This window comes from Rhamphochromis sp. 'chilingali', assembly GCF_963969265.1.
Source record: "Rhamphochromis sp. 'chilingali' genome assembly, chromosome: 14".
Lineage (NCBI taxonomy): Eukaryota > Metazoa > Chordata > Actinopteri > Cichliformes > Cichlidae > Rhamphochromis > Rhamphochromis sp. 'chilingali'.
In genome coordinates, this window is record NC_137941.1 from 11,930,781 (window position 1) to 11,953,284 (window position 22,504).

The following is a 22,504-nucleotide window of genomic DNA, read 5'->3' on the forward strand; positions in this document are numbered from 1 at the left end:
AGTGGCAGAGGCATGTTTGCATATATCTGTGTGTCTTTTTTTAAATCAATTGCAATCAATCAGTCATAGTTTTGAAACTGATTTATTCGTTAACCATTCCAATAAAGGTATTATTCATCCTGATACCCCACCTGCTGGTAAAATATGTTCTTATAACATCATGTTGAACTCATTCCAGCAGTTAAAGAAAGTTTCTTGAAAATTAATGTGACACACGTGTACTCTCTTTAATTCTGTTTTATTTATGTTGCACCAAATCACAACAATAGTTGTCTCAAGGCGTTTTATGTTGTAAGGTAAAGATCTTACAATAATACAAAGAACAAAGGACAGAAAAAACCCAAACAATCACGATCCCCTTTCAGAAAGTGCTTTGACGACAGTGGGAGGGAAAAACTCCCTTTAACAGGAAGAAACCTCCAGCACAACCAGGATCAGGGACAGGCAGCTATGGGCCATAACCAGTTGGGGTGAGGGGAGGTAGATAGGACATCATGGTTATAAGAACTAAATTGAAATGGTTATTTAACTAACAAGCTAAACCAAGTTAAATAAAATAACATTAAACTCTAAGATCTAATCATTTCTTTCATTTGGAATTTTGATTCTGTGTATTTTAATTACATGATAAATTACCTGTTTTTTATTTATATTTCACAAACATACAGAGTTTAAAATGAAGGTTCAGTTATTTTCTTATTGTAAAGTACCCTACATTGTTATTACCAGTTCCATGAGTGCGGTTTTTGATGGTGCCTATCAGTGATCATTTGGACTATATACTTCAAATGTTAATTTTGGGATTGCTTGAATTCTTATTAAAAAATTCTCTTGGGTGTAAAATTATAAAAAAGAAAGACATTTAATAATGTTTTAGATTAAAAAAACAACAACTTCCACTTGTGATCTATTTAACATGTGAATCATGCGCTCGTAATAAAAATTGTCGGCCTGCATGACTACGACATGATCAAATAAAAAAACACAGGAGCAGGTCTGTCATCATCCGTTTTTTGGAAAATATTTTGAGAATATTTATTATAAAAATATAAATGTTTCCACTACAAATCATTTTACATTAGTAGACAAGGCGATCTACATTTCCACACATAAACTCTCACACAGACACTCGAATCAGACTTGAAACATAAATTTAGGAATCTGGATATAGGGCTCATAACAGTATTGCTCTCTCAGCTGTGTCATTTTTATAAAGTAAGTCTAGAACCAAAACACAGACAGCATTGACACAGTATTTACTCTACGCCCCTCCCCCCACCCTCCCAAAAAACGAACAATGCACTGTATAATGTTAACAAATAAATAACGTAATCATAATTGCCTTTTTATTGTAGAAAAAAAAAACAAAGCTGACAAATATAATTCAAAACAAGATAAAATAAAATACAAATGCTTTTTCTCTTTTTTTTAATTAAAAATGTTGCACAATTTTTATTCAGGCTTTTATACATACAAACATTTGTACAAAAAAGGGATGGACATGTACATATAGTGGGATCTGTAGTGCTAGTTGCCATAATAACAATGGTTTACATTATGTACATGCTAATTAAAACACATAGCAGCAACAGTAGCATCCACAGGTAGACCAAAGAAAAGAAGACAGGACTGACAGACTGACCAAGGCTGGGTTTCCCAAAAGCACCAAAATCACCCCGTCTGTTAGACAAGTTTAATCTAGCGCCAAGGCAATAACATTTAATTTCAAAGTGCTGCAATACTGCGTACTAAGTGCTTGAAGAAACTTAAATATTGCATCCTTCTTGTTACATATTACCCAACCAAAAGCACAAAGTACCAAAGTGCCAGTTAAAAAAATCTGGGTACATGTTGCACTGAGGGATTGACTGGGTGACATCAAAGCAGGAGACTAGCATCGTAAAGTACTTCACTGTACAAAGGTCTTCTAAGGTGCTTTTAGGAAAGCCCATACTGGAGATATGACGCACTTGGATACTATCTCAGAAAGCAATCATCTATTAGATATGCTGCATCTCTTCCAGGGCAAAATCTAGTTAGTTTAGGTAATAACCAACTCTATATCCCAAAGAGAACAGAGAAAGAAGGCCAAGACTTTCTTGACGTCAAACCAAAACCAAGTCCAACTACAGGAGGCACTCAACTTTTTTTTTGCATTAAACACACCAAAAATAATCGGTTAAAGTTAATTTTACAATATAACAAACTATTTTTTACACAAATTTTTCCAATCAAACAAAATGACAACTCCTAAATGGCTTTTATTAATAAATTATGAATTCAAACCTAAGTTACTGGACTATAACCTCAGATAGGCAGTGTTAATCTCAACCTACTAAACCGATCTTACACAGGCAAAAATTACACTCTTTAGAAAGAAAACGAGAGTTGTGAGAGTTTGATGATGCTAACTTGTCTTCCTTAAAGAAGAAACGTGAGCTCTGAGTATATTACACTTCTGCAATACATCAGCAGCAGTAGCAGAGGGCTGACATTGATTTTACTTGTTGTCTCTCATCATCATCTCTCTGTTTTCCCTTTTCTTGCACATGTATCTTAACCTGAATTCTCAGTTCTAGTTTGCTCCATTTTCCCCATCAGTTTGTCCTTGCTTGAGAAAACATAAGGAAGTATACATCCTGAGATTTCACACAAAGGGGTTACAGAGAGAACTGCACTAAAACTGTACAATATCTGTTCATAAGCACACAGAACACAGATGTCACCATAAAGAAAAATCTGTGGGTGAAGTGATTTATGGCCCCTGTTATTTTTAAAGCACAGCATTCAATACATTTTACATGTGATAGACTCATGGCTTCCATACAATGAAATTATTCCACTGATTATATCATTATTGCTTTTAAGTGACATGTCTACTGAATGCAAATGCTATAGATCAGAGCTACAGAGTAAAATGGCTCGGTCAGCATCTCGGTGTGTCCATTCCAGCTGAGATCTCACATGGATAGAGACGGTAAATGAAGGTAGTTGCAACAAAATCTCACGCTTCAGACTTCCTCACTCCAGGAGGGCTCTACAAGTGGGTCAGCTGCTGCTGTCCGTCGTACCCTTCTTGGCAAGGTGTTTCAGTTGTTTCACTGCCTTGGACTACAGGCTGATTCTCGGGCGTGCTGTGGGTAAGCCATAATCATGGAGACGTCCGGCTATATGTTAATGCAGTCCTTGCCCTGCATCCCAGTACAGTTCTCCTTTGTCTTCCTGATCAGGTCTCTCTGACCTTCTTCTCTTTTCTCTGCTCTCTACCCCCCTCTTAGTCTGTAAGGCAACTCAACATGGGCACAGAGGGGCAGAGGGTTGAGTCAGCCAGTTACCTAGCAGGTAGAACTGAACTGAGCTCTTCTCCACTTCTCTGCCGGGACATCTTTCAAATGAATCAATGAAAGACATCATTTGAATCATGCCATATTTTTCCGCCATTTTCAGTCTGAATATGCAGCCACTGTGTTAGAGTGCAATTAGCAAACACAGTCTGTCAACACAGACCAACAGATAGGTCTCTGGTGGTTTTCATTTGTCGGGTCCATTTTTTTAAACAGGTACTGGGCCATTCTTGTTGTGAGAATCTAGGGCTTTCAAGCTGCTCACTATCTTCTTCTGCGGTCCTACAATAGTCACTCCAACCTTTTTTAGATCCCTGGTTTGCAAGAAAAGTGAGAAAGGGGGAGAGAGGGGCAGAGTGAGGTTGAAAAATAAATGGGACAAAATCAGACAGAGAGAAAGATGGGAAGGAAAAAAATGGAAACGTGTGCGTTAGTGATAGTAAATATGACATCCGTGTGACAATAGTGGCATGCTCCCAGTGTTGCTCCCTTCGCTTCGCTGTGCGCCTGTCATTTGCAAAGGACTGCATTTCCCAGAAGGCTTCACTGACAGCTGCCATTATGACCCTGTCAGGGTAGAAAACAATAAAATACAAGGGCCACAGTGGCAGAACAGAACTACTCTTCTGCATTGCATTAAGCTGGATTTTTTTGACAGGTACACTTAATTTTGTGGAGAGGAGCAGCACAGGGACATGTGTTGAACACGACACTGGTTCATAAAGTGCTTCTGTTAAAGCGTTAATACTCTTAAAAGCTCTTAGAAGGTTGGTTACTTGCATTCAAAGAAAAGACCACTTGAGTTAACTAGAATACAGCTGTTAAGAATGTTATACAGTGTAAACCTACAGTTTACACTGTATACAGTGTATTGATTTTACAGCACACAGCAATCACAGCACATGTTAGGACTCCTTTCTCCTAAATAGTGTATTGTATTAGTAGAAGCAGTGGGATTATGGCATTACTGCAAGAAACTCTTTCAGCCATTTAGTGCTTTTTTTAAAAAAAAAACAAACAATGTTTTTATTTTCCATATGCAAGCAGAAAGTTTAGTTTGAAATAGAGTTAAAAAAAAATACAGATACAATTTGAAAACCCAGAAACTGACAGTGATCCAAATTACAGATTCTGCCTTACTTTGTGTGACGATTTTAAGGGATAGTTGCTTCAGTGTTGATTATACAAATTATTCTGTTGTCAAGTTGGCACAATACTTGGGTTTACAACTATCTACCTTTGCAACAATAAAGATAAATAATTAATCTGTAATTTATAAGCTTTTTATTTGGTCTGTTTTCTGGTCATTAGCATGCAAAAGAGGCTGAAACCAGCATCTACTGCTGATTATGTGTGCAATACTAATCAACATTTACACTGTATTAGTATTTTGAGCACCAAATCAGTAGCCCTGTTTTAGAACATGTGGCATTTTACTCTTTTTTTTATAATTACAGCCTAAAATGGGATGAAGTTACCACTCAATAAAAACTAACTATCCCTTCAAAGGTCAGACAAGTAAAAGCCCATCAGTGGTTCTGGAGGTTATTGATCTTAGACCTAGGCCTTGGTCCTCCACCCACCATCCAGAGCTTGAGTAGGGTGGAGCTGGGTGTTAGAGAGTGGTGATCCCCATGGATGGCTCCCATTCTGGGCAAGTGGCTTGTGTGACATGGACCTCCGTCAGAACCACTCTACTGAGAAACAGCCAGGCCCAGCAATGTTAACACATTAAACTAGATATTATTGTTATGGGTGGTATTAGCACATTTTGTAAGAATAAACACAAACTGCTTATCTCACCTCTGTGGCAGACAAGACACCAATGATGACTTGTCTGCCACTGCAATGAGAATGTTTTCTTTAACGGGCAATAAAAATAAAGTGTATAGATTGTGATTATATTGTATGCTGATTTAATTTTTTTTTGTGTGTGTGTCTATCACATTGTAAAAGAAAATCTAAAAAAAAAAAAAAAAAAGATCCTAAAATGATTTGAAAACATTTTGACATTGACAGTGTAAAGGTAAAAAAAAATACTCCAAATGATGCAGTATTTATATGTCAGTCCATCTTCTCTTCTTGAAAAAGGATTAATCAATTACTCCAACAGATGACTCAGCACACTGCGGCCGAGTATGATAACTGTTCCTCTGAGGTCAGAGCATTGCCAGGCCTTGTGCTGAATATCAAGGACTAGATTAAGACTGTACAGATCAATACAGAAATCTATACAGTGCAATTCATAGTCTGAGCCAAGGCTTCTGCCTTGTAGCTGAGCTTAGGTGCCTTAGATGAAGCCTTCAGTGGATTAATACTGCGGTGATCCAATTTAGCATCTAGCCACTGAAAAGGCATTGTAGACCAATATATTATGTTTAGTGCACGATTCCTTCAGTGCAATTTGTCTTTGATGTATTTTGTCAATACTGATTGTGGATTTCCACCTAGTCTGTGCACTAAATACAACATTTTAAGATAACCTTTTCATAGATTAAACACATTCATTTGTCACATTGGATAGTGACTTATAAGAGAAGAGAAAAAAACATTTTGTGTAGTACTCCTACATAAGAAAAGAACCATAATAAAAATTACAGGAAGCTGAAAGTATATATTTCAGAATTAAGCGCTCTGTGTGGAAAATAAACACACTTGAGCTTGTCTTAAGGTAGTACAGAGCATTACGTATAATATTTCCAGGAAAAACTATTCTGTTCCAGTTACAAGTCAATGAAGTCTACAGTTGGCACTGTGAGGAGGTCTGCTAAACAACAGCTTTTTTTAATATCAGCTCCAACCAATTTAACATAGTTTAAACTCATGCACAACACACAATCCTTCTTTCCAGCATATTAAGCCCAACACAGTTAATGACTCCCTGCTTTGTACAGTTATTGAGTTACAACTGCTTGTAGTACTGACCACCAGTCCCCAATTGCCCCCGCAACTGCTATCAACGCAGAGAATGGCTGCTTTGATCACAATGATTAGAAATGTCCAATTATTTACTCTGTCACATTCCACATCAATTAAACTAGCAGCAGGCCAACAGAGCGAGGAAAAAGGAGGACAGGGAGAGGGAAAGAAAGGGACCGAACAACAATACACACTGTAGGACCTACTTTCTTACCAAGTGAACATACTGTAGGTCCTATATTGTGTGCTCGCCAGTTGTGATTTCTCTGGATGTGGCTGCCAAATAATTTTCTAGCAATCTATCCTTGCTCTATTCTTTGCATTTTAATGCTTTACAGCACAGAGAATGCCATGTCTTTGCACACCTACTTGACAGCCATGCCTTCATTTTCTCTTTCAAAGGCCCCTCTCGCTATCTTGTCAAATCTCCCCTTTCATTCTCTCTCTCAATAGCGTCTCTCTTATTCCCTTTCCCTCATGGAACTCACAACTCTTCTACCCTCTTTCTCTTTTTTTTTTGGTTTCTCTTTTTTTTTCTCTTTCTTTCAATGCTCTCACCTTCCCCTCTGGTCATACTTGCAGCATTGAAAGCATAGCTAAAGACCTGTCTTTATGAGTTACCATGAGTCTCATCTGGACACCTTTAGTAATGGCTCTATAGCTTTCTTTACTTAGTGAGAACAAGAGAATGTGTGTGCTTGTTCTTCACCAAGAGTCTCTTCAAATTCCTGGGCCTTACCTCTGATACTTGGGCCCTGTAAACACTGCTGACATGAATAGGCAAAGAAGCCTAATGTGTGTGTCTCTGTGTGTTGTTGCCTTACTCTGTGGAGGTTTTGGCCAGTGTGTCACAGGAGCTGTAGCTGACCCCAGAGAAGGCCTCCTTGCAGGGCAAGGTCCTCATTCCATCCATCCAGTCGCCCATTGTTCCCACTGAGGGAACCTCTGAACTGCTTCTGTCCAACAACAAGTTGGCTGGCCTGACAGAGAGGAGAAGAATAGTCAAGGGAGAAGCAAACATATCAATAAGTGATGATGAACCACTTGTAAGATTTTCGTGTCCCAGATGTCATTAGAGTTCACAGCATACTGTAGTTTAAGGAAAACAGGAGAATAAACACCACCAGGTATCACAGTTTCTGTTTTATCTACAGCCAGCTGATGTCATAGTGAACTAGTCCTACAACTATGTATATTGTCTTTTCAAGCATACACTATTGCACCATTTACAGAGTCTGAAGCATGTCAGACATGTCAGAGTGTGTGTGCAAAATGGTCTGCATGCTTTACGGTCTCAGAAACAGTTTGGCAACTGCATTTTCACAACAGACATCAGCCTTTGTTCATTGTTCATGCTATCATCAGCAGTCATTGCTTCACTGTCCTTTTTTATTATTTTGAGCTAGCAATGTTTCTGGCTAATTCCATCATTATTTCCTGTAGCAGATGTACCATGCAGCAGAACGTAACATTAGATTTGATTAGACTTGATGGTTTCAATTGGATCAAATCATATTAAATGCTCTGCGTTGGGCTTTAAAATGCTCAGTCAACTGTAGAGGGTGTAGGGAAAAACTGCAGGCACTGTTGTGACTAGCTCTGATTGATGTTTGCCAAAGGGAGGGGGGGCTGAGGAACAATGATGGGTAAAAAGACTTACAGAGAGTAAAGGTACATTAGAGCTGGAGAGTGCAGAGGGCCCAAGGAAACAATGTGCTTTATTAATGGCGACTTTCAGATACCGCAACTCATGTTTATACAAATGTGATTCCCTCAGCTACTGTGAAACCTGAGCACATTAGTGCAGCGAACGGGAAACAAAGCCAAACCATATCAGGTCAAACTACAGCTCATAACACAATAATCAATCCACTAGTAGCACACTGTGCATTTTCATTTTGATTTTCTGAGTATCATCTAAAACTGGGTTCCAAAAATGAAGGACACACTGCATTTGTCACAAAGATCAGATAAATACACCTGTACCAAGATATGTATGGCACTCAAGGGAATACAGCAAAGCAGGTCAAAAAAAAAAGAACAACAAAAAAAACAGATAGCGCTCCCTTGGGGAAAACTATTTATAGCACTGTAAACAAACTCATTAGAATACCAGAAAGTCCACCTCTGCCTAATTGACTTGGAAATTGGCAAGGAAGTTTAAAGCCACTCTAAATGTGCCAGGGTTTGTGTACCTACAAAAAAAAAAAGGTTTAATTTCATATAATATGTTACGTGCTTTCGTCACCTGCTCTAATTAAAATGTATTTTATTGATTTGATTTTCTTTAATGAAATCAATATAATATAATTAATGGTGTCAGAAACAGCACACTAAGCCAACAAAATATTAGGCACATTGAGATTATTGAGATGGTATCCCAAGTGGTGACAGGAGAAAAGAAGAAAAAGAAGGAGAAAAAAAGATGCACTTGAGGTGGTGGAGTGGGTGCTGTTACAGTGATTGAGTCTTTTCCTGCCAGATCAGAGGGTTGTCAAAATGCTGAGGGCCCCCAGGACCCCCTGGAAAGATGGTTTGTCTGCAAAGGAGGGAATTGAGGGCTAGATGGAGGGGGTGGTTTGCATGAGCACAAAAATAAAGTAATATGTGAATCTTCTGACAGTAGAAATCCATTTAAAAAATATTTTAAATATGTGTTACTTCTTTTTGAAAAAAGAGGAAGAGGAATCAATAGAGATTTTTGCTGATATTTGCTAGAAAACAAATCAGGAAAAATCAATTAAGACATATAAAAGATAACTATCTTCCGTTTAAAGTTTTGGGCTATAAAAAAAAATTCTTTTTTCAGGATTATTGATCTTCTTCCCTCCCCTCCTATACCCCTTTTTCTTTCTATCTTTGATCTTTTTTCCTCTTTTTGTCTCATTTTTTCCCTTCTGCTGTCTCCACTGAGAGGTAAACTGCAGATGACCTTGATTCGTCTCCCTTATCATTTTCAACGTTTCCTTTGTTGTTACATTTTCAGCAACATCTTGTTGCAGCTCAAGAGACACGATGATTGGTGAGGAAACAGAGAGATGTGATGAATTGGAAAATCATAAAAAAAGCATCTGTCTGAGACTTGGGGTTTGGGGCGGGGGGGTATAATGTCTACTTAATACTATATAGCAAAGCAGAAAACACCCACTTGAAAATATAGATGAAAATATGACTACATCAGAGAGAAAGGGAGTCGGGTTATATATTCCCTTTTTTCATCTTTTGTTCTGTACTCCTTGTTTTAATCTCCAAATAATCTTCTGATTTTTGAGCTCACAAAAAAGGGAATGAAATTACCTTTCAGCGTGACAGCTCCAAGGCAATTCAAGGACAGTTTAGACTGATATTTAGGGGTAATATTAGCCCTTTCAGGTGCAGCCCTTTGCTGCCACTGCCAAATTGGATGATATCATGTAGTTTTAACCAGTACTCTGGTGGGCTGAGGAAAGCTAAACTGACATTTTGATTTGATTTCAGCAACAATACGTGACTGTGCTCCGAATTCTTTGTTCAATTTATTTTCACTCTGAAGTTTTGGTAGTGTCTGAGCTAACAGTTTAAGAATTTTTGGTAACTGAATTGAAGTATTGCTCATTATAAAACTATTCTATTTAACTTCTATCCAGTTTTTCATACTTGTGACTTTTTAGATATTCTCATCAACATATACCTCTCTGTGATAAATGCCTGTGTTCTTTTCTACTATCAGGCGGTTTCCATTCACAGGTGAATGTTTGCCCATTGCAATTGCCAAGCATAGACCAGGCACCAATCCTTGTTGCTTCCCAAGTCCTTTTATCCAACCTATGTTCCTGGCCTCTCTGGATAAAGGTTGATATTTGAGATATTCTCTATATAAATATTTTAGATTTGATAAAACTTTGAGTGTTATGTATTTAAAGGTAATACTGTAAGCAGCCATTGGCATGCTTTGTTGTGCAGAAAAAAAACTATCTTTGATTTAGAAAGTGCGATTGCAGCAATCTCACGTAATTTAGACACCCTGAAAGTTAAGTCAGATACCCAATGGCTGCTAACCTCTACTGGACACCAGTTGGCCCATAATTAGCCCCTGACAGTCAACCTTGGCCTTCTGACTCTCTCATCATCCATATGCAGGAAGAGTAAACTGACCAGGTCCCACCCTCGAAGTTTCCAGATGCTCTACTTGGTTCACAGGCTTTGTTCTGGGCTTTGTGGAGGAGGGGGTATTGCATTAGCAAGCCAGGACAGCCCTGAGACAAACGAGGTGTGTGGAGCTGAGTGCAGCTGCTCCCGCTGTGCAACTGCCGCCGCCACCACACACATACACACATACGCACAGAGAGTTCTCATAAATCAACGCACCAGCCTCTGTCGGCCAGCCTGTGCTCACCCAGTGTTAAAAGCCAATCAGAAAAATTACGTGCAAACTCCAAGGGACCTATTTTCACTTTCTTAAGAAATCATTAGTCAATGTTACTAGCTTTGACATCTACATAATACCATGGCCGTCTGCTGCAGACCCAATGCCTGTATTCCTTCTTGCCCAGGACTGACAAGTGTATCTTGCCCTGCTTACCCACACACCCCTGGGAGAAAATGACTGATTCAATAAAGGCAAGGAACAAAGCATTAACAAGGGCAAAAAAGAAAGTAATGTGAGAAACAAATAAGATAACATTTGTAAAAATATCAGAAAAGAGATCTGATACATTTTCTAGTGGTGCTAATTTGCATTTAAATCTTACAAGCAGAAAAAATAGGCGGTGTTTATATTGAGCTCCTTTGTGTACAGGTGGTAAAACAAGTGAAAGAAACTTCCCCATCCCAAATTTTCATGACATTAAAAATGTTAAATTATGTTATTGAGAAGTAGAACTTTCATAAATATGCTGATAATATATCTAGTGATCACCAGCCAGAACTTTATATGACCTAAAATACAGTACTGGATTGTCTAGTACATGGCAATAAAATTAAAAGAAGAAGAGAAAAAAAGAACAACTTAGAAACCATTCAAGACTAAGAGACATTCACCAGCCTTGCATGGTTTTGACCACCAGTTCTGGGTTTTTCTTTTCGTATTTTCTTAAGTGTAAAGTTTTATATATGCAAGTGACAAGCACCTAAAAATAATAATGAAAACAAATACACGTAAGATAGCTTTGATACCTGGATGTGGTGTTCGCTGTGATTTTGAGGCTACTGGGGTTGCGGATGAGTTTATCCAGGATGCTAACTATCTGCTCAAACTTGGGTCGATTGTTCCTCTCTTTTTGCCAGCAGTCCAACATGAGCTGGTAGAGAGTGGCAGGGCAGTCCATGGGTGGGGGCAGTCGGTAACCTTCATCTACAGCCTTTATTACCTTTATGAGGAACAACACGGACAGCATTTGAAAAAAGGCAGATAATATTCAAAACAAAATACATTGTAATAGTAAGTGATTTTTTTCTCAGTTTTGTAAGAATACTTTACTAGAGTATGTCTTTCTGTATCTCAGATGAGATACAGAAATTATTCAGATGTGCAAAGGTGGTAGCCCTGCAGATGTGCATGTGTAGCTATTAAAGGAATGCAACTTTGCAAATAAATAGAACTTACATCCTGATTGGACATCTCCCAGTATGGTCGTTCCCCATATGACATCACCTCCCATAGCACAATGCCATAACTCCAAGCATCACTGGCAGATGTAAACTTCCTGTAGGCGATAGCCTCTGGAGCAGTCCACCGAATAGGGATTTTACCTCCCTGAAATACAGACAATGAGAGGTCATTCATTGAGCTCATTTTGTATTTCAGTCATTCAATCTGTCATTGGAAAACATCAATAATTCTTGAGCATAACTAATTTTCTACCTAAAATTATGGTTTTTTTTGGATAAACCTTTTAATATTACATCTTAAAATCTTTAAAAACTTTTTAAAAATAGAATTTCAAAGTTTAGTACTGCTCGTGGATATAAATATTTAAAACTGGATGTATTCTTGAGCAAAATTTCTGAAAACCAGGATTTGGATCTGAGGTGCAGGTTTGTGTCCAATGCAAGAATATTTCTTATGAATATTATTTAGGGTGTTCTGAAACCCCTAAATCCTGGTGGTCTTCGTGGTTTGGATTTAAGGTTTGAGATCACAGCTTCAGATTCAAAACTGTAACAATTGTAAAAATAATATTTTTATTATTTTTTCCAGTCTGGTCTGGAAGAGTCCAAAGTCCATGTTTCATCACAGAAAGGTGAACCATGCATAAGCTTTTTTTTTACCTTTCACTTTCATTTCATTGTCTTTAATTAATTTGTTTTCCCAGACTGGCAAAAAAAAGTCTAAGACTTCTAAAAAAGACTTTAAAATTGTCACATAAGGGGACATTGAACTTTATTGTAACAAAACACATTATATTAAGATTTAATCAAAATGGATTATCATCAGTCTTAAAGAAAGTTGAAGCCAGAAAGAAAAATCCATTCATCAAATTGTAATCCAAGGTGTCCTGGATAACCCCATACTACAGTGTGTAGCTGTATTTGTCATTTTAGCTAAAAATCAAGACAGATGAACAAAATGGATCATAGGGTAGGAGGCTGATGGTAGCCAAAGTTAACAGAAACCTTGGCCCAATCAGTTGGGTTTTGCCCAATGCTGTGCAGTCACACTCTAAACTTTACATTCCTCTATTACTATTTCCATACTGAAGTTATGGAAATAATGGGGAATGTATGTGAGAATGAAATGCAGACAGCCAACAAATGGCGGCACACATAAAGCAGTTTACAAAGAAACACTTTATAAATACAAACAAGAAAATACACTCTGCTCTTGCACTTATACTATACCCAGCTGCTGCACAAAGATATTAAAGTCTAAAATGTGCAGAAATACCCTTAAACGTGGGACGCACATGCATGTAAACATGCACATACGACCACAAACTTTTGATTTTTTCCTAAAAAACAATGACTAAAGAAGTGGAGAGAAAAAAATCCACTGAAGCCCACATGTGTTAGCATTGTCAGTTACTTTAATGCGGCAGAGTTTATTATTCTGTCTCATTATTTCAGATTATGAATTTCTGGGAGAAAGGCAAACGGCACATTGACTGTTTATTTGACAAGCCATTCTCAGCCAGAAAATTATACTCTGTCTAAAAGGCTGCACGCATGGTTAAGACCACAGATTCCTCAGTTGAGAATGGCCACACACGCACACACTTCCAACGGTTAAGATCAGTGTCTGGATCACAATTTGCCTACTGGGTGTGTTTCAATTTGAGCATCTAATGCTAAGGCAAATAAAAAATGCTTTTACAATATTTTTTGTTTTTTAACTTTAATGGAAATGGTGGAAAGAAATCAATAAATCAATAAATGGCATAAAACATCCAGGTTCTGGTACTCAAGGTAGGTTTGAAAAAGCAATCAAGGGCCTTTATTTCACAGGGCTAATGACATTAAAAATACATGAATGCATACCAGGTTATGCTTCTTCAGGATGTAGAGATGCAAAGACACAAACAGAGCAATTAGAGCTTCTCTCACCACAGGTGTGCAAATCTAATTACATGCATACACTTCTTTCTGAAAAATTGAATTGCCCAAACTTACTGGGAGACCATCTGTAGGATTCCATTTTTATGATCTTTCTCATAATACTAATTTTCCATTGCCTATGTGCTATTATTACATTGTTATGGGAAGTATCCTAAGTGGATTTCCAAGGTAAGTTGAAACACAGATTTTCCATCATCGTAAGAAGCACTGTAAATGTCTGAAATTGTCTTCTTGGCATGTGTGCCTATGCCTCTAAAAGCGAGACATGATACTTTTTGAAAGTATCGGTGCTTTTCCTCCTAAAGGATGAACTTTATCAACTTCTGTGTATCACCAAAAAGCAACCAACTCAGAATTTATTAGCATGTCAAACGGCTTTTATAAGTTGTAATCAGCCCAATAGATCTGGTCAGTAGATGCCTTCTCTACTAGCTAGCAGCCTCAAGAGGCAGTTCCTGCCATTGTTGCACCAACAGATTATGCAGGATACCTCAAAGAGTTATCTGAAAAAAGTTCAGTCTAAGAAGTAAAAACCTCTGTCATATACATCATGAAAGCAAATGACAGTGGCAAAGCCCAACAATATTCTTCTCAATGAGACGCATCGTCTTATGGCACATGGGGCTTTAATGGTCTTCCCTATGACCTTCCAGTTTAGGATATGTGGATTTATGTCTGCCCTTTAACAACTAGTTTTTTATGTGTCGTTCACCCTTGCTGTGATATGTGAGGGGAACAGGTGCACAGTATCTGTGTATGTGTGATGACAAAAACAAAGACCGGAAGAGGATGGAGTGTGTTGCTTTTTGGTGGGGGGATTATTTTTGCTGGAGAGGATATATATAGAATTGATATAAAACAGTGTTGTCTTTAAATGTTTTATTTGTATTTGTATTCCAACTCACCCTAGTTGTGTAAGCAGCCTCCGGGTCATCCTCCAGCACCCGGGACAAGCCAAAGTCTGACACTTTACACACCAGATTGCTGTTGACCAAAATGTTTCGAGCGGCCAAGTCTCTATGAACGTAACCCATGTCTGACAGATACTTCATGCCTGAAGCAATACCGCGCAGCATGCCAACCAACTGGATTCCTGTGAACTGGGCATCATGTTTCTAAAAAGGGAGATAAAAGAAATAATTATAGAAAGAAAAGCGTGCTTTTCCCTTTATGTTACACGTTAACATACATTATATAGTACACAAAGGGAATCTGACCTTTTGGGGTATTTGCATAAAATGAAACTTTTCTGCATTACTGTCCACAAGATTTTCATTAACCTTTAAAAATCACCTTTGACATTATGTACCTCATCTTTCGTTTCAACTATGAAATCCCAGAGCCAAATACAGAGTAATGTATGGAAATAAGGATTAGACCATAAAAATGAATTTCTTTTTTAAATAAATCACTGCTGTTATTGTGGAGCAGTTTTCATATGCTACATATGTGATGACACACATAGACAATATGAACACTGGCATCCACATATATATATTTGAATGCTGTATATTCATCAGAAAATCATATCATGTGGAAAAAAGGGATATAATGCATTTTCATGGCACATTATCCAATGGATTTTTATAGCCAAATGTTTGCCAGGTGTTGAGTTGCAGCAGTCAAACATATAGTGGGTGAGATGTAAACACAAAGCACATTTTATTGTTTGCATTGGCAAGCAGCGGTGTTTACACTGATTCAAACTGGCAAGAGTTCATAACTAGGCATATATGTTCTATGATCTGCTGCTACTATCTGAATATGAGATAAATATAAACTGAGGAAACATGAGGAGAGCCATATGAATTTTTTTTTGTGCTCATTATCCATAGCGCTTTCATTTTGTCTGTTCTTGCTGCTCTTTGTATCTTCTGTTGCCCTGCATTGTCAAATTCATTCCATTCAGAATTTGAGCATAAATACTCTTATCCTATGGTTTATGTGTCTGTGTTGTCTGTTTAAGGCAATCGTCCAGTCTTCTCTATAAATTCAATTTAAATAATCATCTCTTCCAAGTAACTGCAAGTTATGTAAATTTTGCATGGTCACAGTTTTTGAAGTAACTTTTACATTTTTCGTTCAAAACTATGGTAAATGGCCTGCATTTGTATAGCGCTTTACTCAGTCCCTAAGACCCCAAAGCGCTTCACACTACATTCAGCCATTCACCCATTCACACACACATTCACACACTGGTGATGGCAAGCTACATGTAGCCACAGCTGCCCTGGGGCGCACTGACAGAGGCGAGGCTGCCGGACACCGGGCCCTCTGACCACCACCTATCTATCTAAACTATCTATCAATAGGCTTTCATTAGGCTCGTTTTAGCTAGTATGGCTTGTCTGTTTACATTGATAAAGATTTATTTTCACATGAAATGGCTTATTCTGAGTGTATGATAAGTATGTTTTTCTCTAAAAACCAACCAGACCTTCCACTTCATTTTGAACCATTAGTGGCCAGGACACCTGGTTTAGTCACTTCAAAGCTTTGTAGATTCATAACACAGACATAAGCTAAAGCGCAAAGCTATGAATTTCCGTGTGCGTGCTTGTGTGTTTATGACACATTTTCAATGATGAAGTGCAGGCCTCTGTCAAAACGTCGGCAGACAACAGCTACACGTCCTGGATTTGTCTATGTGTGTTGCAGACGCATGTGGAAAAAGGCTAAAACAGGCATTAGTACACATGCTTTCATGCCAGTGTTGTGGCTTGGCTGCCGTGCTTTGGCTAATTTCAGTAAGGCAGGTCAATTTCTCTGTAAGAGACTGAGGCATGGCAAGAATCACATTCAGTCCTGGCTGAAAGAGCAGTTCAAAATATTTTGTTCGCTGACAAGGTGTAAGAAGAGTACAGCTGAAAGAAATCTGCTAAAGCCAGCATATCTCAGGTACTTTATAGTGTATACAGTGCAATGTGTTATAGTGTAGTGTTAAAACTTACTATATTAGCTGACTGTCCTAATTCGTTTCATATATAAAATATAAATAATACTTACATAAATTATAAAATAAGAACCTATGACAAAGCTGACATTGAATGTTTCTTAATTTTCAACTAGCCATTAATCGTTCATTGCAAAACTGGTTTGGGTTTTCAGTGCATTAAAATTTCATAAGTGTGTTTTTAATTATTACTCACTCTTAAGAAGCTGTCAAGAGATCCATTTTCCATGTACTCGGTGACGATCATGACAGGTTTACCTACAACAGGAAGATTTCAATAAATTCCCATATCATACCAGCAACAGGACTAAAAAAATTTAGTGCAATAACATCCTGAATACTTATATAAAAAAAACAACGAAAGAAAACCCTCTTTTGTGCCAGTATTGTATTGATTTTAGATTTATTCTCTGAAACAAGCAAAAATAATAATGAGTGGACATTAAGAGCTGTACTTCGACATTAAACAGACGTACACAGACCCTGAGAGTGACCAGGCTGAACGTACTCTCTTTTCTCTCAGTTACACTCACATGCACGCCTACATACACACACGCCCACACACACCAGAATGAAATGATCCTAGTCATAGTTTTAGGGTCCCAGCAGGTCACCTGTCAGAGTGTGACATCTTTATTTCTGTGGAAGATCTGGCTGTAAATCCATGCTGCCTGCTATCATCTGTACCTGATCAGACTGTGGCCAGCACAAAGTTTATTACAGAGGGGGGAAAGGGGGGGGGAAAAACTCTTTAAGAAAGCTTTAAATCAGCCATGGTTAAATGAACAGCATCCGTGTCAGGACTTGTTTGTGCCCCAGATGGCTTTGTTCTCTCAGCTTCACTCTTGACTTACCACCAGCCATATTCTTCTTTTCCATTTTTTATTCTGATTAATGTGCCCTGCTCCCTCCTCTTTCATTCCTGACCTACCTTTTCTCTATCATACCTGCCTCTCTTTCCCCATCACCCCATCCCTCCCTCTCATCTCCATCCCTCTTGCATGTATTAATGTGAACCAACCCCACATCTGGAAAGAAAGGGACTTTTTTTCAGGAATCGCGCAGGCTGAAGGGAGAGGGTGATGGAATTAGTTGCGAAAAGAAGCAAATCTATTAAACTCAATGGAAATTTTAAGAAAAGGGCCGTTTCATGAATCTGCATTGCACTGGTAATTCATTTTCTTTATCACAGCACATTTAAACAAAACAGATGTTGTCAATTTCAGCTTGAAATGACTCTGAAAGATTTTGAATCTATTTCAACTGATTCTGTTTATTTACATCTTACCAGAGTAAGCGTAGATAAAAATGTGACGTTGACAAAATAAAAATAAACCTTTTTTTAAAAAAAAGGGGGAGATTAAACTCACAGAACAGCATGTCTCAGGAAAGTTGCACCAATTTCACTTAGCAAAAATCTCTCATCATTTAAACACCGTCACAGGACCAGTACAACACCCTCCACCCACACCCTGTCCCAAAAAGGCTGTGATGGATTGTTCAGTTTAACAGAGAACTGCTTTTATAGTTGCAGACAGGCATGCACGCACCCGGTCCTCCCTCCTGTCCTCCGCCCCTTCCTTTCCCCTCTTTCTCTCTACTTTCAACATTGGCAACAAAGATAAAGGCCCCCAAGCCCCTTTGTTCTGCGGACCCAAGTGTGAGTGTACTTGTATGTGTGCAAGTGTGGATGTATGAACTTGAGCAAGAAGTGTGCATGTGTGCGCGTGTGTGTGTGCTCCTGCAAATATGCAGCCTGTGGATCAGCCAAAAGCAGCAGCAAGGTAAATGGGGTGTGAAAGTCTCAGGATTATTAAGAATTAACAGGAGCAGCTTAATAAATCACCCGACAGCAGCGTGCATTTGTGTGTGTGTTTGTGTGTGTGTAGGTGTGTGTCTGTGTGTGGGAGCATATCAAATGGACCTCCTAAAACTATGCCCTGCACTCATGCTGCTCCTACTTATGCACATGTGCTCAGGGCATCTCTCCAAATGTCATGTGCGAAGTAGTGAATTTGGGGCCTCCCCTATTAGTCTCAAACCAGCAAATGAAACCGCAGTCTTGTGTTATTGCAGCATTTCTCACAGGTCGGACATTAACAGGAAGAGTGGTTTAAGATGTATTAGGCAAACAATGTGTGATGAGGGATCACACACATGCACACACACACACAGACTTTCACTTTCAGAGTGGACTGATTTCATTCATCAGTACAGTGCAGAACCATGCCGTACGTTCTAACTGAAAAATTATTCTAAAAGAGACAAAACTGGATGAAGGAGTATGATTAGCTTCTGTTGTTCTGGTTACTGTTTTCTATTATTTGACCTTATTTACTGACATTATTTTACAAATACATGCGTATTAGCATGTTTAACAAGTTTCTCCTACAAAAACTGCATAAGTGACAGTTTAGTAGCATAATTTGTGCCACTGTTGACTCAAAATGATATGTTATAAGATATTAACTGGTGTTGTTCTGTCTTCCTTCTATTGTTTTGTCCTTCATCCCTCCTTCCTTCCTGCTTCCTTTGTGTTATTTCTTTGTGTTTTTCAATGTTTCCATCCTTCCTCCCTTCCTTCCATCCTTTCTATTGTTTGTTTATTTATTTATTTGATTCTACTGTCATTACTTTCTTTCTCCCTTTGTTCCTTCTCTTGTTCCTTTCTTAACTTCTTTTTTGCTTCTTTCCTTCCCTCCTGTTTCCTGCCTTCTATCATTCTTTCCTTGTTTCCTTTGTTTCTTTTGGCGTTCCATCCCTCCTTTCTTTTTTCTACTTTCCTTCCATCCTTCATTCCTTCCCTCCCTCCTTTCCTTCCCTTCTTTTTTCTTGTTTTCCTTCTTTCTTTGTAGAGATGAAGCATAATCAGAACAATATGGTTTACATGCCCAGTTCATTGCTGTTTGGAAATTACATTACATTGTAAGACTGGGCAGTTTTTGATTACAAGTCACGGCAGTAAGTTGCTAAGAAGATAAGTTAGGGAAGCAGGTAAAACAAGTTGATGTAAGACAAGGTGGAGACGAGGAAGCAAAGAACAAATGAGACGGAACAGAAGAACCTAAAATCCAGAATAATAAAGAGAAGGCAAGTTCACTTGGTATTTTATTCTACTCTTTAGAATAACAATACTGGCAGAACTACTTAACAAGCCAAGTGCCGCAGGGAAATATAGAGGCCAGGACTGTTTCTTTGCGACAAAGTTCAGACTCATTATTTCCCTTTTCTGCAGTCATTCCATTTTAAAGAGGCCTTCTGTGTGCTAATGATAGTCTTATAAAGAGGCCCAGAGGGAAGCTAGTCAGAGATATGGATTTATGGATTTATGCCTGCTTTGGACACAGGCTTTGATCAGAGCACATTGATCTGCAGAGATTTACACCACGGCAACTCAATAAAACTCCTTTGCTCTTTCACAGAAGTGTCGGCCACTTTAGAGCCATTTGTCAAAGACAACTGCAAATCCGGAATCGGTAAAAACTCTCTCAGGAGAAGCCTGCTCTCTTATGGAATGTGACTAAAAATTGTTGTGTTCTCTGAAACATCATGCTTCTGAAAAAGTAAGTGCTTCATAGATTAATATTCTCCAAGAACCAGAGTAACATATAATTATCAAAATAGCACCTGGTAATTCAATTCTCTTCAGTTTGTCGTGGAACTTACTGCGTGTTACCACCCCCTCCAGCCTGATGATGTTAGGGTGGTCAAACTGTCCCATGATTGATGCCTCAGAAAGGAAGTCCCGCCTCTGTTTGTCTGTATATCCACCTTTGAGAGTTTTGATGGCCACGCAGATCTCCTTTTTGCTGGGCAACTTCAGGCGACCACTGCAGACTTCTCCAAATTCACCTAAAGATAAAATAAAGGCAAGTTTTATGTATGATGTCTATGACATTGCCATGAAAAGCATTTTGGAGTGAATATGGCTAACTTAACTAGCTCTCTTGTACCAGAGTACATGATCAGCAGTAAAACCACAAAGACAGGTTGCATGCTGATACTCCTTAAACCTACGGCTAGGTCAGCTTCACAACTGAGAGCCCAGCATCTAGCATAGCATGAGTCAGAAAATCCTGACTGCTCTGATGTACAACAGGGGTTCAGATGTGTTTTAAGGTGTTACAACATGTGATTTTTACAGCTGCCTGTCAGTGATTCATTCAGACAAAGCTGCAGATCATGAAGGGTCTTAAAATTTCCATCTGTAATAACTTAACTCCAATTAATCAGGAAATGCTTTGGTTGATGTTGGACAAAAAACAGCATTTCCTGATTAATGCATAGCGTGTACCCATAGCCAAAATAACAAAGTGAATAGACACCAATACAACTTTTCAGCTTCATTTATATGTCGAATTAAAACACAAAATTACTTAACATCCACTCGGGGAGAGCTCAATTAGCATTCTTCGCTGGTGAGGGGATGCATGAATTTCAGTTACTACTTGTAAGTATGTGCATGCAATGGGGAGCTATCCAGAAGGTACTGTAAGTTTTGTAGGTATGCTGGCCACTTCAAAGGCAGTCCTGGAGACAGAGTTTTGGCTGGACTGCAGAAGATGAGGGGTGTGTGTATATGTGTGTGTATATATATATGTGTGTGTATGTGTGTGTGTGTGTGTGTGTACTGAATGTAGGTGTTTGAACAGAACGTACATGCATGCTGAGTGTGCTCAAGAATGGTGATGTCAGAACTAAGATATGCAGATCTCACTCTTCATCCAGTATAATCATGTCCCATAGCTGCTCTGGATCAGAGAGCATGGGTCAAATCCTGGACTTGAAGCAATGGCATCTGGAAGGACTTAAGCCTGAATAATTATAACCTGTCTAAATACCCAGACCATCCCTGTTCTTTCCTTCTCTGCTTTGCACCTCTTGTCCTGAGCAGTGGACAGGCAAGTCAAGCCAAGGCACCTTTTTATGTGGTCACTCAGAGAAAGAAGATCTTCGTCTAATAAGGCTTGATTAGGGACACTCGTTCCTTTCCTGTTATGAGTAGAGCTAGGTATCTCACTTTGATGTTAAAGTCTAACCCATGTAAGCAGAGTGGAGCATGTGTTTCATGTCTTTTAACACACAATCACCGATTGGCAAGAGGATCAAAGTCCCTTTAACGTGTTTAATGAAGACAGATGGAGTTGAGGCAGGAATGGAGAAAGAGAAGGTATGTTGTATATTGTTCAGAGTGCTTATGTGGCTTTATAAAAATCACACAGATGGGTGGCAGGGTGCATTGAAGCTGACGGACAAAAATGTTTACATCATGGCTGGAGCTTTAATGTTCACCTCTGGTGTTCGGTTCACATTTTATGAAGTTAAAATAGATTAGCAAGAGCAGGCCAAAGTCCCCTTTCTTCTCCTCTCATCTCACATTTGGATCTGTAAATTTATGGTTTTCTCATATAAGGTTTCTGGCTTTTATCTGAAAATCTTTCAGGGATTTTCTGTCCATCTTTCTAAAATTAAACTGCTCTGAACTACTAAGTTGCTTTTCAAAAGTAATCACCAGAGGTGTGGACTCGAGTCACATGACTTGGACTCGAGTCAGACTCGAGTCATTAATTTTATGACTTTAGACTTGACTTGAAAAAATGTTCTAAGACTTGTGACTTGACTTGGACTTTTACACCAATGACTTGGGACTTGAATTGGACTTGAACCGGTTTACTTGAAAAGACTTGATATTTTACCCCAAATATAAAATTTAACACGCATATTATATAGAGATTGAAAATGTGACGTCATTCAC

The 22,504-nt window shown here is 38.5% G+C and overlaps 1 protein-coding gene across 5 annotated transcripts in view; it reads right to left on the bottom strand.

Annotated features, from left to right (window-relative positions):
- Positions 1-814: 814 nt before the first annotated feature.
- epha3 (eph receptor A3) overlaps positions 815-22,504 on the bottom strand; it is a 95,891-nt gene continuing 74,201 nt past the window's right edge. The window contains exons 11-18 of one of the 5 annotated variants that reach the window (XM_080903017.1): positions 20,416-20,601; positions 16,946-17,007; positions 14,702-14,911; positions 11,848-11,997; positions 11,418-11,611; positions 7,088-7,243; positions 4,928-5,038; positions 815-3,658 (exon numbers count right to left, since the gene is read on the bottom strand). In XM_080903017.1, coding sequence (XP_080759143.1) covers positions 4,960-5,038; positions 7,088-7,243; positions 11,418-11,611; positions 11,848-11,997; positions 14,702-14,911; positions 16,946-17,007; positions 20,416-20,601 — 1,037 coding nt within the window. In that variant the 3' untranslated portion in view covers positions 815-3,658; positions 4,928-4,959. Of the gene's footprint in view, positions 3,659-4,927; positions 5,042-7,087; positions 7,244-11,417; positions 11,612-11,847; positions 11,998-14,701; positions 14,912-16,945; positions 17,008-20,415; positions 20,602-22,504 lie in introns of all 5 variants that reach the window. The other 4 variants (XM_080903016.1, XM_080903015.1, XM_080903014.1 and 1 more) reach the window with 4 other exon arrangements.